This window comes from Erinaceus europaeus, chromosome 16, assembly GCF_950295315.1.
Source record: "Erinaceus europaeus chromosome 16, mEriEur2.1, whole genome shotgun sequence".
In the NCBI taxonomy this organism is placed as follows: Eukaryota; Metazoa; Chordata; class Mammalia; order Eulipotyphla; family Erinaceidae; genus Erinaceus; species Erinaceus europaeus.
This window is the reverse complement of record NC_080177.1, coordinates 39,636,238-39,653,517: the sequence shown is the minus strand read 5'-3', so window position 1 is coordinate 39,653,517 and position 17,280 is coordinate 39,636,238. Positions and strand designations below refer to the sequence as shown.

Genomic DNA, 17,280 nt, shown 5'->3' with positions numbered 1-17,280 from the left:
TCAGTCAGTCAGTCAGTCAGTCAGTCAGTCAGTCAGTCAGTCTGTCTGTCTGTCTCTCTATATCTATATGAAAAAGTTATCCTGAAGCAGCGAAGCCCAGGTGATACAAAACCAAACCAAGCCTGCACTTTGCAAGTTAATCTTTTTTCTTTAGATATTTTTAATATTTTATTTGTTAATCTACTTATAGAGACACCAAGAAATGAATGGGGAGGGAGCTAGCAGAGAGAAAGACACCTGCAGCGCTGCTTCACTACTCATGAAGCTTCCCCTCCTGCAGGTGAGGGCTGGGGACGTGGACTCTGGTCCCTGCACATTGTAACATGTGCACTCAACCAGGTGTGCCACCTCCTGGATCCTAGGGTTGTTTTTTGGTTTTTTTTGTAAAGTAATCATGCCAACAAAAAAACCCACACCTGAACAACAATATTATTATTGATAAACAATTGATTTCTTCTTTCTAAACATGTATTTTTAAATGTTATGATATAGTCACTTATTTATTGCAAAAAATAATCCCCACAAATTGTACCATAAAATAATCAACTATAAGTTGAAAAAAAAATACCAAAACTCTCAAGTATTTTAATGTGGACTACTTTTTTTGTTTTGTTTTGTTTTACTAGAGCACCACTTGGTTCTGGTGCTAAACTCTTCAATGCAAATGATTCATTATGAACACTATATTCTTACATTTCTGTTTCTGAAGGCATCCAGGTAAAACTGGGTGTCAAGAAAGCATTAGCACTCCTGGGAGTCATAGGCTGTACTTGATAGGTCTTCACACCATTTAATGGATGAAACATAAAATCTTTGGGTGCAAAGGAATCCTTCCTTTTCGTTTTTGTAGTATTTGTCTTAGGTGAGTTTTCCTTTTCTGCTAAGACTTCATCTGGATCCATTCCATTTGTTGCAGTGGTTTGTGAATCCAAAGTATTTTTTTCATTATCAGTTTTAAAAGAAACGACCTAGATGTAAGTAAACAGAATAGAGAAATAATTTCTCTAGTGGGGATAGATTCAGCTAAGTTATATAGAACTGAGAATGTAAAAGTTAGAAAATAAGCCCTGTGGTCAGGAGACAAAGCAGTGGACAGGTGTTGAACTCTCAACAGTTCAATCCTTGGCATTATAGGTGCCAGAGTAATGCTGTGTTTTTCTTTCTCTCCCTGTTTCTCATTAATTAATAAATAAATAAGTCACATGTGCATTAACTTAGGGGACAAAAACAAATACAGTGAAATGAATACATGGAATATTACTGTGATCCAGAAGGAGAGCTAGTCCTTATTAGAGGACTTGGTAGTAGTGTTTTGATATTATGACAAATTAAAATACTGGGTTTCCAAAAAAGTCATGTTGCATTTTTGCATTGGAAAACATAGAAAAATACATCAAGACTTTCCTAACAGACAAATATGTGAAACCTGAGGTGTGAAATTTTACTCAGCTAAAAAGCAAAACACTTTTTACATAGGTTGGTAATTCCAATGGCTTGAGTATCAAAAATCTAGTACTTATTGAATCACTGTTATTGCTAAAGATCAGAACTTTTTAAAATTTATTATTTGTTTTCTCTTACTTATTTTATTCTTTCAAATCATTCATATATATATACAGATATATATCTATCTATATCTATAGATAGATAGATAGATAGATAGATAGATAGATAGATAGATAGATAGATATATCCTTGGTCTTCATCATCCCATAAGGTAACAGTAGATAAAGCACTGAACTTGAAAGCATAAGGACCCAGCATAAGATGTACTAGACTGATGCTCTGGCTCTCTCTCCCATTAGTACATAAATAATAATAATAATAAGTCTGACTATAAATAACCTTAAAATATAAACAAAGTATGTTTTTCAGTAAGACATAGTGAGATAAACTACATAAATTATGAAATTTTGGTATTGTCATTGTTATCTAACTGACATGAATATTACAGTCCCTTCAGGTTCATCACATAAAAACTCAACATATGTGTAGTTATAAAGTGCTCACCACAGTAAGTCTGATTAGTATCTACTACAATATAGCTATACATTTTGACAAAAACTTTAAAATGTATTATTATAACAAAATTGAAATATACAATATTATTATTACTATTATTTTACCAGAGCATTGCTCAGCTCTGGCTTACGGTGGTGCAGGGTATTGAACCTGGGACTTCGGTCTCTTTTCATAACCATTATGCTATCTACCTCCACCTATATAATATGTTAATCACCATGTTGTATATTAAATGCTTAGGACTTACTTATATTATAGTCAGAAGCTTGTACCTTCTATTTACCTTCACTCATTTAAATACAATTTTGAAGGATTTCTGTGCTGAGATATGAATGGGGGGGGAGGGTAGGTGGTAGCACACTGGGTTAAGCATACATGGCACAAAGCGCAAGGACCAGTGTGAAGATCCTGATTCCAGCCCCCAGCTCCCCAGATGCAGGGGGAGGGTCGCTTCATAAGTGGTGAGGCAGGTCAGCAGGTATCTGTCTTTCTCTCCCCGTCTGTCTCCCCTCCTCTCTCAATTTCTCTGTCTATCCAACAACAACAATAATAATAATGGCAACAACAAGTACAACAACAAGGGCAACAAAATGGGAGAAATGGGGAATCAGGCAGTAGTGCAGCAGATTAAGCGCACGTGGCGCAAAGCGCAGACTGGCTTAAGTATCCCGGTTCAAGCCCCATCTGCAGGGGAACCGCTTCACAAGTGGTGAAGCAGGTCTGCAGGTGTCTTTCTCTCCCCCTGTCTTCCGCTCCTCTCTCCATTTCTCTCTGTCCTATCCAACAACGATGACATCAATAACAACAACAGTAATAACCACAACAATAAAACAACCAGGGCAACAAAAGGGAATAAATAAATGTTTTTTTTTAAAAAAAAAAAGGGAAAAATGGCCTCCAGGAGCAGTGGATTCATAGTGCAGCCATCAAGCCCCAGCGATAACGCTAGAGGCAAAAACAAACAAACAAACAAAAAAAAAACCAGAGGCAATGACGTCCCTGAGGCTAGTGTGACAGTGAAGGTAAAAAGCAGTGACTATTCTTTGGGAGAAAACTTAGCCTCGGACTTCTGGAGGTATGGCTATGGAGTAGCAGCAGCTGCATTGAATATTGTTCTCCCAGAACAACTAGGAAAAGCAATGAAGATCATCTGAAAACTCAACAAACTATAACCAGGTTCTCTTCAAAAACTCACCAAGACACAAGCCACAGGTGAGTACAAACATGTGCTGTGGACAGAAAGGAGGTAGGGAGTGATTCCCAGGACTAAAGGCTCACCACTTCTGGTCCGAGTTAAATGATGGGAAAGAAAGAAAGGAAGAAAGGGAGAAAGAAAGAAAAGCACCTAAGCCAAAGGTGAGTACAAACATGTGGCTTGAGGACAGAAAAGGAGTGTGTGATTCCCAGGACCAAAAAAAAAAAAACTGCTCACAGACAGCAGGCACCAAATTGGATTGGCGTTTGAAACACACCACCTCTGGGTCCAAGCTTTAGCAACAAAAAGACTGTTAAAAAGAGAAAGGGGTGGGGGGAGGAGAGAAACAAAAAACAACTAAGAAGTCACCAATATAGGGGCCAAGTGGTGGTACACATGTTACAATGCACAAGGACCTGGGTCCAAGCTCCCGGTCCCCACCTGCAGGGGAAACATTTTGCAAGTGATGAAGCATGGATGCAGGTGTCTCTCTCTCTCCCTCTCTATCACCCCTTTCTCTCTTGACTTCTAGCTGTCTCTATCCAATAAATAAAGATTTACCAAAAAAAAAAAAAGACTTAAAAAAAGTCACCAATTTACAACTGTGACTACTTCAGTCTCCATTGCTATTGCCCCACAGAGACTAGAACAGCAGTAGGGAGACTCTATATTGACATCAAGGTCACAAAACAAGTCCGGGTGACTAGGGATAAAACTGTCCACCCCTTCCTCCTTCTGGTACAACAAAATCCACACTAAATGAGGAAACAGAAATATACAGATAGCAATGACAAAAACCCCAAATGACCAGACAGAAATAGATCTAGGAAAAATGACAGATGGGGCCAGGCGGTGGCACACCTGGTTAAGCACTCACATTATAATGTGCAAGGACCTGGTCACCACCTGCAGGGGTCAGGCTTCACAAGTGGTGAAGCAAGGATGCATGTGTCTCTCTCCCTCTCTATCTCCATCTTCTTCTCAATTTATCTGTCTCTATTCAATAAGTGAAAATTTTAAAAAATGACGTTAAGAGTCCAGAAAATCATTTTGAAATCAATTCAAGACACTAAGATTCAAGAACTAAGTGATTATTTTACCAAAGAATTACAAAGTACAGAAAAAAAAAACTCTAAACAGAGCTGCAGGGTCTAAAGGACACTTTGAATACAGTTCAGACTGAGGTAAGAGACCTGGGAAGTAGATTTAATCAGGTGGAGGAGAGAACATCAACAGCAGAAGACACAACTACCCCACTCTGAATTTAAAACTCTTAGAAAGAAAAAAGGTTTAGGAAAAATGAAGCACTTCATGGTAATATGGCAGACTCCATCCATCAGCAAGATGAGCATCAGAGTTATTGGGATCCCTGAGGAAGAAGAGAGAAAGGAGTAGAGAACATAATCAAAGAAACTTTAATAGAGAATTTTCCATACCATAGGAATATTTAGAATATAGAAATCCAAGAATGTGAATGCACACCTACAGTTTTGAATCCAAAATGACACACACCAAGACACATTATTATAAAACTATCCAAAACTAAGGAGAAGGAAAAAATATTGATGGCTGCCAGGGAAAGGAAGAAAGTCACATGCAAAGGCAGAACCATCAGGCTTTCATCAGATTTCTCATTGCAAATCCTAGAGGCAAGGAAGGACTGGAATGGCATAATCTAAGTATTAAAAGTTAAGAATTTCCAGGAGTCAGGCAGTAGTGCAGCGGGTTAAGCACAGGTGGCGCAAAGTGCAAGGACTGGTGGAAGGATTCCGGTTCGAGTTCCCGGCTCCCCACCTGCAGGGGAGTTGCTTTACAGATAGTGAAGCAGGTCTGCAGGTGTCTTTCTCTCTCCCTCTCTGTCTTCATGTGTATCTCATCTTTAGAAAACTGAGATTAAATAGAGATTTATATGACTACAAATTAATAGGAGTGTACATAAACACCATTCCCACCACCAAAAGACTGTGTCCCCATCCCACCCTCCCACCTCCCCCCGACACCCCGAGAAGCCGAATATCCACCCTCACCCTCACCCCAGGGTTTTTAATTTGGTGCCCTACTCCAGATTTAGCCAAATCCCACTTTTAGTTTCCCTTTCTGTTCTTCTTTCTCAACTTCTGTTGATGAGTGGGATTATCCCATACTCATCTTTATCTCTCCCTCTCTGTCTTCCCCTCCCCTCTCTATTTCTCTCTGTCCTATCCAACAACAATGACAACAATAATAACTACAACAATAAAACAACAAAGGCAATAAAAGAGAATATATTTTTTAAAAAGATAAGAATTTCCAGCCACAAATTCTGTATCTTGTTAACTTATCCTTCAAATACTAGAGAGAAATAAAGATCTTTTCAAACATTCAGAAACTGAAGGAATTTGTCACTACCAACCTTCCCTTGCAAGAATTTCTGAGAGGAGGGAGTCCAACATGAAAAGAAGAGGCAAAGGAATCCCAACTTTTAATGTGATGATCAACATTAGAGTAGAGTAGAACCAGGAACACAACAACAGGGAAAATCAGACACAGGAAAGGGGAGAGCAAAATTGAGCAACATAGTCCAAAAAGTCTTGTAAACAATTCTGCAAAAGAAGCAAAAATAACCCAATAAAGAAGTGGGCCAAAGAACTAAACAATTTCCTAAAGAAGAGATACACATGGCTCACAGACACATGAAGAAATGCTCCACTTTATCTATCATTAGAGAAATGCAAATTAAAACTACACTGAGATACCATCTCAAGAATGGTTTACATTAGCAAACCAAGAAAATATAGGTGTTGGAGAAGTTGTGGAGATAAGGCAAATCTGCTTCACTGCAGATGGGAATGCAATCTGGTATAGTCCTTTTGGAAGACTGTATAAAGAGTCCTTTAATAAATAAAAATGGAATTATCTTATGACTCAGCAATACCACTCTTAGGCATTTATCCAATGGACACTCAAGCACTAATTAGAAGGGACATATGCACCCCTCTGTTCATAGCTGCATTATTCACAATAGCCAAAGAGTGAAGCAGCGTAAATGCCTATCAACATGGCTAAAAAATTTATGGGAAGGTAGTGCAGCGGGTTAAGCACACAAGGCGCAAAGCACAATGACTGGCATAAAGATATTGGTTCGAGACCTTGGCTCCCCACTTGCAGGGAGGGGGGTCACTTTACAGGCGGTGAAGCAGGTCTGCAGGTGTCTATTTTTCTCTCCCCCTGTCTTCCCCTCCTCTATTTCTCTCTGTCCTATCCAACAACAACAACAAAATGGAGGAAACGGCCTCCAGAAGCAGTGGATTCGTAGTGTAGGCACTGAGCCCCAACAATAACCCTGGAGGCAAAAAAAAAAAAAAAGAAGTTATGGGAATTATATAGTCCATAGAATACTACTCTGCAATCATGAAAGATGATATTGTGTCCTTTGGGACAAAATGGATAGAACTGGAGGTGATTATGCTTAGAAAAATAAGTAAAGATATGAATGACAACTACCACTCATATGTGGGATGTAGAGATCTGATTTACATGAACTTGCCAAAAAAAAAAAAGCAAGCAAACTGTTTGTAATATTTATGAAAACTATGGTAGTTATCTTTGTGATCAGGGAGGGTGGGGATACAGAACTTTAGTGGTGGCTGTAGTGTGGGACTATACATTGTAATCTTATAATTTTGTAACTATTAACAAAAAATTAAAAAAGAAAACTCAGTCTCAAGGGAAAAGCTATGAGGTTCAGCTGTTTGTATATGAAGATTTACCCTTATATATAATCTTCCTCTCAAATGGGTGTGCCATCTCCAGCTCTTTCATTACCTACATTTTTTTAAATTTCTTTGTATAGGTAATAAAGACTAGAAATGTGAAAACATGTTATAACTTTCCCAAGATTACACAGCCAGTTGGAAGCATTATTGTAAAATACTGAATCATAACATAAGACAATATATTTCACCCATTCCTATCTTCTCTCTTATTTCCTCATAACAGTTTCTGCCAACTATACTGTATTACTCTATTTCTTATTAACCAAATTATATTTCCTCTACCTATAAAACTCTGAGGGTACAATACCTACAAACAACAACAATAAATCATCTTGATACTTCTTTATGGTTTTACACACAAAGGCCAAATTCTTGAAGTAGTTCCTCATGCTTATATCCACTTTATAAAACTGACAATGAGATTTACAAAGATTCTAGGAAAAAATGGGTGTTTATCCTACCTTAGTGGGTTTTGTTTCTAATTTTTTAGGAGGTCTTCCTTTACTTGATGACTCTTTTTCTGCTTCTAAAAATGAAATGAGACATTCATTTTGACTACATAGGGAATATATTCTCTTCCTCATTAAAAAAAAAATTGGGGAAATAGTATTTTTTAAAAAGTGGTCAACTTATGTGGAAATGTTATGCATGTATAAACTATTGTATTTTACTGTCGACTATAAACCATTAATCTTTAATAAAAAAAAAGTGGTCAGTGGGAATCAGGTGGTAGCACAGTGGGTTAAGCGCAGGTGGTGCAAAACGCAGACTGGCGTAAGGATCCCAGTTCGAGCCGGGGAGTCACAAGCAGTGAAGCAGGTCTGCAGGTGTCTATCTTTCTCTCCCCCTCCCTGTCTTCCCCTCCTCTCTCCGTTTCTCTCTGTCCTATCCAACAACGACATCAATAAAATAATAACTACAACAATAAAACAACAAGGGCAACAAAAGGGAATAAATAATTTATACTTGCCTCTGAGTAGTAAACACATATTTATTATAGCAAAATAAAGAAAACAACAAAGGACAACAATAGGATAGTTACCCCCAAATTATATTACTCAGTAATACTGTTAACACTTCAGGGTATATTTTTCCAAAGTTCACATATAATATTTTAGAACTTGATCATACTCTTTCAGAGTCTGACCTATTTTTCTTTGTCCATTTAATATATCAAGAACTATGTCGGAAGCTGGGCAGTGGCACAGCGGGTTAAGCGCACAAGATGCAAAGCGTAAGGACCAGTACCCAGCTCCCCACCTGCAAGGGGTTCACTTCACAGGTGGAGATGCAGATCTGCAGGTGTCTATCTTTCTCTCCCCCTCCTCTCTCCATTTCTCTGTCTTACTCAACAACGACAGCAGTAACAACAACGATGACAATGGGCAACAAAAGAGGAAAAAAAAATTTAAATAAACGAACTATGTCAAATGTTTTTTCACATTGTTCATAAATGGCTGTGTTGTATTCCATCACCTGGATAGCTGTAATGTTTTTTTAATATTTACTTATTATTTATTTATTCCCTTTTGTTGCCCTTTTTTTTTTCTTGTAGTTATGATTGATGTTGCTGTTGTTCGATAGGACAGAAAGAAATGGAGAGAGGAGGGGAAGACTGAGATGGGCAGAGAAAGATAGACACCTGCAGACCTGCTTCACCGCTTGTGAAGCGACTCCCCTGCAGGTGGGGAGCCAGGGGCTCCAACAGGGATCCTTAGGCCTGTCCTTGAGCTTTGCACCACCTGCGCTTAATCTGCTGCGCTACCGCCGGACTCCCAGCTGTAATTAATCTAAGCTATAAGTTTTTCACTTTGAAAATTTATTTGCACCAATCCAGGTACTTCAGCTTTTGAGCACCCACTATATGTTGAAGGGACAAGAAAGATACACTTAGGAAATGACATTCCCCATTTTCTCAACACCTACTTGAAAAATAAATGCTAATTAAAAAAAATTGAAAACAAAAAACTTCACGTACCCAAACACTCTGGCATCCTTGCAGTAGATGAGTTTTCTCTAACAGTCTGTTTTGCTGATTGAGTGGCTGAACGAGTCATTCTCATAGATGTGGGCACTGCAGACTGTAGAGCTGTAAGAAAAAATAAATCAAATGCTTTTTGTAATATTAAGTAATTTTTGTGGCAATGTCTAAGCTTATGGTAATTGCTAGTATCCTTACCTCTTTTCTCCTTGTCCAAAAATTTCTTTTCAGAAGTTTGTCTTTGACCAGGTTGGATTGCCCAAACATCACTCCCATTCTTAATCTGTTTAAAAGATTAAGTGCTAGATGATTTTAAATGTATAATGAATCAAACCAACACATTGTAACCTGTACCTGAAGTCTGACATTTATAATTGACCTAGCAAACTACCCATTCCTCCAAACTGAGATTAGAAAAGAGTCTCCCATTACATGTGTAAAGATATGTAACAGCTAATGAGTTGCTTCCTTAAAATTCTAGAATTCAAAAAATGCTAATAACCTACACTTTTTTGAATCATCACTGGTGATTCACCACTCCAGGTCAATTTCTTATTCAGATAGAAAGAAACAGGAGCCAGGCGGTAGTGCAGAGGTTAAGTGCACATGGTGCAAAGTGCAAGGACTGGCACAAGGATCCCGGTTTGAGCCGCCGTTTCCCCACATGCAAGGGGATTGCCTCACAAACAGTGAAGCACATCTACAGGTGTCTATCTTTCTCTTCCCCTCTCTGTCTTCCCCTCCTCTCTCCATTTCTCTCTGTCCTATCCAATAACGACAGCAATAACAACAATAACAACAGCAACAATAAACAACAAGGGCAACAAAAGGTGAATCCGCCAGGAGCAGTGGATTCTAGTGCAGGCACCGGGCCCCAGCAATAACCTTGGAGGCAAAAAAAATATATAACACAGACGAAGAAATAAAACCAGTAATTAAGAATCTTCCCAAGAACAAAAGTCCTGGATCACATAGCTTTACAAACGAATTTTACAAAACCTTCGGGAAACAGTTAATACCTATACTTCTAAAGCTCTTGCACAAGATTAAAGAAACAGGAACACTCCCTCCCACCTTCTATGAAGTCACCCTGATACTAAAATCAGATAGGGATACAACAAAAAAGGAAAACTACAGACCAGTATCCCTGATGAACATAGATGCCAAAATATTGAACAATATCCTGGCCAGCCAGATACAGCAGTATATCAAAAAGATTGTTCATCACGAGCAAGTGGGATTTATCCCAGGAATGCAAGGCTGGTTCAACATACATAAGTCAATCAATGTCATTTACCACATCAATAAAAGCAAAACCAAAACCACATGATTATCTCAATAGATGCAGAGAAAGCCTTTGACAAAATCCAACACCCATTCATGCTCAAAACTCTACAAAAAATGGGACTAGATAGGAAATTCCTCGAGATAGTGGAGTCCATATACAACAAACCCAGAGCCAACATCAAACTCAATGGCTAGAACCTGAAAGCATTCCCCCTCCGATCAGGGACTAGACAGGCTGTCCATTATCACCATTACTCTTCAGCATATTATTGGAAGTTCTTGCCATAGCACTCACACAAGAGAAAGGAATAAAAGGAATACAGATTGGAAGGGAAGAAGTTCTCACTATTTGCAGATGATATGATAGTTTACATAGAAAAACCTAAAGAATCCAGCAGAAAACTACTAGAAGTTACTAGACAATATAGCAAGCTGTCAGGTTACAAAATCAATGTACAAAAATCAGTGGCATTTCTTTATGCAAACACTAAATCCAAAGAAGAGGATATCCAGAAATCACTCCCATTCACTGTTGCAGCAAAATCAATAAAATACCTAGGAATAAAACTGACCAAAGAAGTGAAAGACTTGTATACTGAAAACTATGAGTCACTATTCAAGGAAATAGAAAATGATTCCAAGAAATGGAAAGACATCCCATGCTCATGGATTGGAAGAATTAATATCATCAAAATGAATATTCTCCCCAGAGCCATGTACAAATTTAATGTGATATCCATCAGAGTTCTACCAAGTTTCTTTAAGAAAATAGAACAAAAATTACAACCATTTATCTGGAACCAGAAAACACCTAGAATTGCCAAAACTATCTTGAGGGAAAGAAACAGAAATGGAGGCATCACACTCCCAGATCTCAAACTATATTACAAGGCCATCATCATCAAAACAGACTGATACTGGAACAAAAATAGGCACACAGACCAGTGGAACAGAATTGAAAGCCCAGAACTAAACCCCCACACCTATGGACATCTAATCTTTGATAAGGGGGCCCAAAGTATTAAATGGAGGAAGGAGGCTCTCTTCAATAAATGGTGCTGCAAAAATTGGGTTGAAACATGCAGAAAAATGAAACTGAACTACATTATCTCACCAGAAACAAAAGTCAACTCCAAATGGATCAAGGAATTGGATGTTAAGACCAGAAACTATCAAATATTTAGAGGAAAGCACTGGTGGAACACTTTCCCACCTAAACCTCAAGGACGTCTTTGATGATACAAACCCAATTGCAAGGAAGACTAAAGTAGAAACAAATCAATGGGACTACATCAAATTGAAAAGCTTCTGCACAGCCAAAGAAACCATCATAAAAACAAAGAGACCCAGGATTTGGGCGCTAGCGCAGCGAGATAAGCGCACATGGCACAAAGCACAAGAACCGGAGTAAGGATCCCGGTTTGAGCTCCTGGCTCCCCACCTGCAAGGGAGTCACTTCACATGCGGTCAATCAGGTCTGCAGGTATCTATCTTTCTCTCCCCATCTCTGTCTTCCTCTCCTCTCTCCATTTCTCTCTGTCCTATACAACGACAACAACAATAATAACTACAACAAAAAAACAAGGGCAACAAAACGGAAAATAAATAAATATTAAAAAAAAAAAAAAGAAGAGACCCCTCACAGAATGAGAGAAGATCTTCACATGCCATACATCAGACAAGAGACTAATCACCAAAATACACAAAGAGCTCAGCAAACTTGGCAAGAACAAAGCAAATGACCCCACCCAAAGATGGACAGAGGATATGAACTGACCATTCACTATAGAAGAGATCCAAAAGGTTAACAAACACATGAAAAATTGCTCCAGGTCACTGATGTCAGAGAAATGCAAATAAAAACATTGAGATGCCACCTCACCCCTGTGAGAATGGCATACATCAAAAAGGACAGCAGCAATAAATGCTGGAGAGGCTGTGGGGACAAAGGAACCCTTTTGCACTGCTGGTGGGAATGTAAATTGGTCCAACCTCTGTGGAGAGCAGTCTGGAGAACCCTCACAAGGCTAGACATGGACCTTCCATACGGCCCAGTAATTCCTCTCCTAGGGATATACCCCAAGGACTCCATAATACCCAACTAAAAAGATACGTGTACACTTATGTTCATAGCAGCACAATTTGTAATAGCGAAAACTTGGAAGCAACCCAGGTGCCCAACAACAGATGAGTGGCTGAGACAGCTGTGGTATATATACACAATGGAATACTACGCAGCTATTAAGAACAATGAACCCACCTTCTCTGACCCATCTTGAATGGAGCTAGAAGGAATTATGTTAAGTGAGCTAAGTCAGAAAGACAAAGACGAGTATGAGATTATCTCACTTATAAACAGAAGTTGAGAAAGAAGAACAGAAAAGCAAATTTAAAAAGCAGGATTTGACTGAATTTGGAGTAGGGCACCAAAGTAAACATCTCTGGGTTGAGGGTGAGGGCAGAAGTTTGGCTTCACAGGGGGTGGGGTAGGGGGAGGATGGGATGGGACACAGTCTCTTAGTGGTGGGAATGGTGTTTATTACACTCCTATTAATTTGTAGTCATATAAATCACTATTTAATTAATATGAGAGGGGAAAAACTGATTGAATGTCTCAAACTTTTTAATGCACTGACCATAGGCTGAGTCTTTGATATGTTGATTCTCTTAAAAGCTTAGACCAGGAAGAACAGAAATAACTGGTAGAACAGCTATACACAAATAATGTCAAAGGACATAAATTATGGTGGTGGTGTGTATAAGACAGCAAATCCTAACAAAGGGATTTTTTCAAAGTTAACCCAACTGCCAAAATAATATGATTATAGTAATAACTTATCTATTGCCTTCTTAAACCCTAAGACAGCAGACACCCCACTTCCTCTATAGAGCCTATATTTCCCCCAGTCCTGGAACTTCTAGGGTGGGACTCACTTTCCTGCATGCTTCTCTCAATTCATACCAAATTATATTGAATCTGCTGATCCCAACCTAATCAACACAACGAGTACCACCTCAGTATGCTTCACTTCAGACTGTCCAGAGACTTCAGGCGTGGAATGTCAACCCTTCAGCCTCATTACTCGGGTGAGACCTTTCCTTTCATAGGATTCTCTAATTCCATTTCAAGGGGTTCACTTCCTAACAAAGCTCCAACACCTAGATATAGACCAGGTCCCATGAGATAGAGCATATGTTCATATGTATTCATAAATTGGGGCAAAATATATACCTGAAAGCAAAAGTTCACAATACTCTGCAGTGAGTCAGTATAAAGTTCATAATGAAATAGTGTCTACTTAAGACTTAGATACCTTCCTCACCTACTTCCTACTGTACTTCCCTCACTCACTCCAGAGCTAACCTTATCAAAGCAAGGTCTGCAAAAGCTGAATAAGGGCAAGAGACTGGTGGCTATTTACAAAACGAAGACCCCCTCAACACTTCACTGCGCTATTCCAACCTTTAGGATCATGTTTAGTCAACAACTTGTTTGGCTTTATATGTTAACTCTCTTTTCAACCACCAGGTTCCAGATGCTACCATGATGCCAACCAGACTTCCCTTGACAGACAACCACACAATGTGCCCTGGAGCCTTGTTTCCCCAGAGCCCCGCCCCACTAGGGAAAGTGAGAGGCAGGCTGAGAGTATGGATCAACCTGTCAACGCCCATGTTCAGTGGGAAAGCAATTATAGAAGCCTAGACCTTCCACCTTCTGCACCCCATAAAAACCCTGGGTCCACACTCCCAGAGGGATAAAGAATAGGAAGGCTATCAGGGGAGGAGATGGGATATGGAGTTCTGATGGTGGGAATTGTGTGTGTACCTCTCTTAACCTATAGTTTTGTCAGTGTTTCCTTTTCATAAATAAAAAATAATAATAATAATTTTTTTTTAAATTTTTTAAAAGACAAACAAAAATAAAGTGAGAGAAAGATAACCATAGCACCAAAGTTTCCCTCAGTGCAGTGGGGGGTGGGCTCAAATCTGGGTTGCACAAAACAAGTGCACTATCCAACTGAGTTAGCTTGTAGACTCTCATTTACACTATTGCATATCTGAGGTTTCCAGTTCAACTCCTAACAGTGCCAGAGTCAACCAGCACTGTGGTATCTCTCTCTCTCTCTCTCTCTCCACACCAAAATAAGTAAATCTTTAAAATAAAATAAAAATTAACAATTAAAAAAAGTAGTCCAGAGATGGTAAAGTGGATAAGGCATTAAACTCTTAACCATGAGAAATTGAGTTCAATCACTGACAGCACATATACCAGAGTGATGTCTGGTTCTTCCTCTCTCTCCTCCTATCTTTCTCATTAATAAATAAAATCTTTTTAAAAATTAAAGAAAAAGTCACTAAAAAATGCCTCCATATCCCACCTGACTGTAGGAACTTATACAAGCTTCAGATACATGTAGCAGAACTGAGTCAAGCTATAGGACACCCAAAAGGTGTTTAAAGAATTGCTTTGTGTGAGAAGGGAACTTGGTACAGAATCTATTCACTACCCCAATCAAAATCTTATGCCATATCTACTTTAAAAAAAAAAATCTCTTCTGAGACTGGCTCACTTAATGATGGCCTTTATGGCCACTATCAGGTCACCCCTGTCTGGAGCCCTAGACTGGGAATCCTTCGATTCCTCCATAGATGATATGGGCGAAGACTTCTAGTAGATCCCTCTCTCTACCATCACTGGTCACACCCATTGGGAATGTCATCATATGCCCTTTTTGAGCATCTCCGGACTATACCTTCACTACTAACTACCAATGGTACAGACTGTCCCACTTTCTGAAGGGAGGCTGAGTCATCCTACTCTACCACTCAAGGAGACTGGTTCTGAAATGAGTGCAGTCTAGAATGTTCCCAGCTGTGACTATGCACTGTGAGCTCAGTCTGACAAGGGCTCAGAGCTTGTATAGGTTCCAATGCTAAATATGAATAGTTATGGACCCCAGGTTAGATCACTATGGTAAACAGTTAAATGCATTTATAGATTTTCTTCAAGTTTGCAAGCAACTCTCTGCCCTAATCCTGCTTCCTAGCTCTACTCTCCACTCTGCCACTATTTTCCCAGACAGTATTTCTAGTCGACCCCCATGTTAGCTGTCAAGCTCAAGCAATTGTTAAGACATGGGCTCCTAGAGACACTGCTAAAATAGACTTCCTGGCTTCCTTCTACCCTAAGGCCCCTACTTTCTTCTGTTCTAATCCTACTTTATGGTTCCTGTTTATTAAACATTTTTGCCCTAATTTCCATCTTAATGCATTTCAGCCACCAAGTTCCAGATGCTACTATGATTCCATCCTGACATCACCAATGCTTCCTGGAACCTCACCTCTCCAGAGCCTGACCCCACTAGGAAAGACAGAAACAGCCTGGGGGTATGGACTGACCTGCTAATGCCCATGTCCAACAGAGATTATAGAAGCCAGAACTCCCACCTTCTGCACCCCAAAAAGAATTGTAGTCCATACTCAAAGAGGGATAAACTATAGGGAAGTTTTCAGTGGAGAGGATAGGCCACAGACTTTAGGTGGTGGGAACTGTATGGAATTATACCCCTTGCTCTCACACAACCTTATAAATCAATGTTAAATCATTAATAAAACGTTTTAAAAAATCTTTTCTGTGGCCTGGGAGGTAGTGTGATAAGACAGGGGACTGGACTCTGAGAATGAAGTTGAGAGTCCTTGGCATCCCATATATTAGGGTGGTATTCCCCCCCAAAAAAATAAATGTTACAAAAAAATTTTAGAGTCAGGCGGTAGCAGAGCAGGTTAAGCGCACATTTCGCAAAGCGCAAGGACTGGCACAAGGAACCTAGTTGGAACCTCTGGCTCCCCACCTGCAGGGGAGTCGCTTCACAAATAGTGAAGCAGGACTGCAGGTGTCTATTTTTCTTCTTTATTTTAATATTTATTTATTTATTTATTCCCTTTTTTTTTTTTTTTTTTATTCCCTTTTGTTACCCTTGTTTTACTGTTGTAGTTATTCTTGTTGTCATCATTGTTGGATAGGACAGAGAGAAATGGAGAGAGGAGGGGAAGACAGAGAGGAGGAGAGAAAGGTAGACACCTGCAGACCTGCTTCACCGCTTGTAAAGGGACTCCCCTGCAGGTGGGGAGCCGGGGACTTGAACCCAGATCCTTAAACCGGTCGGTGCACTTCGCACCACGTGCGCTTAACCAGCTGCTACCGCCCAACTCCCCCGGTGTCTATCTTTTATTCCCCCTCCCTGTCTTCCCCTCCTCCATTTCTCTCTGTCCTATCCAACAACGATCATCAATAGCAACAACAATAACTATAACAGTAAAAACAAGGGCAACGAAAGGGAATAAATATTTTTTAAAAATTTTAATAAAAATCTCTGCCATAAAACTTACGCTCATTTGACTTCTATAAACTTACTTTTTACTGCCTGTCTCACATGCAATCTCATGAAAGTAGAAAATTATTTTACTCACTATTGTACCCCAGAATCTAGAGAAACTTGGTGGTAACTCTATCTGATATGTGAACCATAACTTCATCTGACAAAGAAGCATGCTATCTTCCTCCTTGCCAGCTACACTGTGTTTCAGTAACCTTAATGACATTATCCATGGTCATGTCCACTCAGTGGGTGTTACATATCCTTATCTGCATTTCATGGTGACAGGAAATGCAAAAGAGAAGCTTGGTTAACAAAAGACTATGGCAAATAGACAAAATTCAATACATTATCTCATAAAGAGTATTTTCTTAGCATCTAGATAAAATTACTCTAAGACAGGGGGAGATAATATAGTAGTTATGCTACAGACTTGTACAGCTCAGGCTTGGCACCACCAGCAGCCAGAATTGAGTATTCTGTTTAAACAAACAAAAAACACAAGAGACACAAATATTCTGTATCAATCAATGCAACCAGTACCACACCTCGGCATGTTTCACTTCAGACTGCATCCAGAGATGTCAGGCGTGGAATGTGAACCCACCAGCTTCATCACTCTGGTGAGACCCTTCCTAGCTCATAGGAATCCTTAAATCC

At 39.4% G+C, this 17,280-nt stretch overlaps 1 protein-coding gene across 4 annotated transcripts in view; it reads right to left on the bottom strand.

Moving 5' to 3' along the window:
* DLGAP5 (DLG associated protein 5) overlaps positions 1-17,280 on the bottom strand; it is a 59,002-nt gene that overhangs the window by 33,660 nt on the left and 8,062 nt on the right. For all 4 annotated transcript variants that reach the window (XR_009545330.1, XR_009545331.1, XM_060174938.1 and 1 more), the window contains exons 5-8: positions 9,152-9,236; positions 8,951-9,061; positions 7,434-7,498; positions 694-968 (exon numbers count right to left, since the gene is read on the bottom strand). Coding sequence is in view for 2 of the 4 variants with exons in the window: in XM_060174938.1 (XP_060030921.1) it covers positions 694-968; positions 7,434-7,498; positions 8,951-9,061; positions 9,152-9,236 (536 nt within the window). In the remaining 2 variants the exon portion in view is untranslated. The remainder of the gene's footprint in view (positions 1-693; positions 969-7,433; positions 7,499-8,950; positions 9,062-9,151; positions 9,237-17,280) is intronic.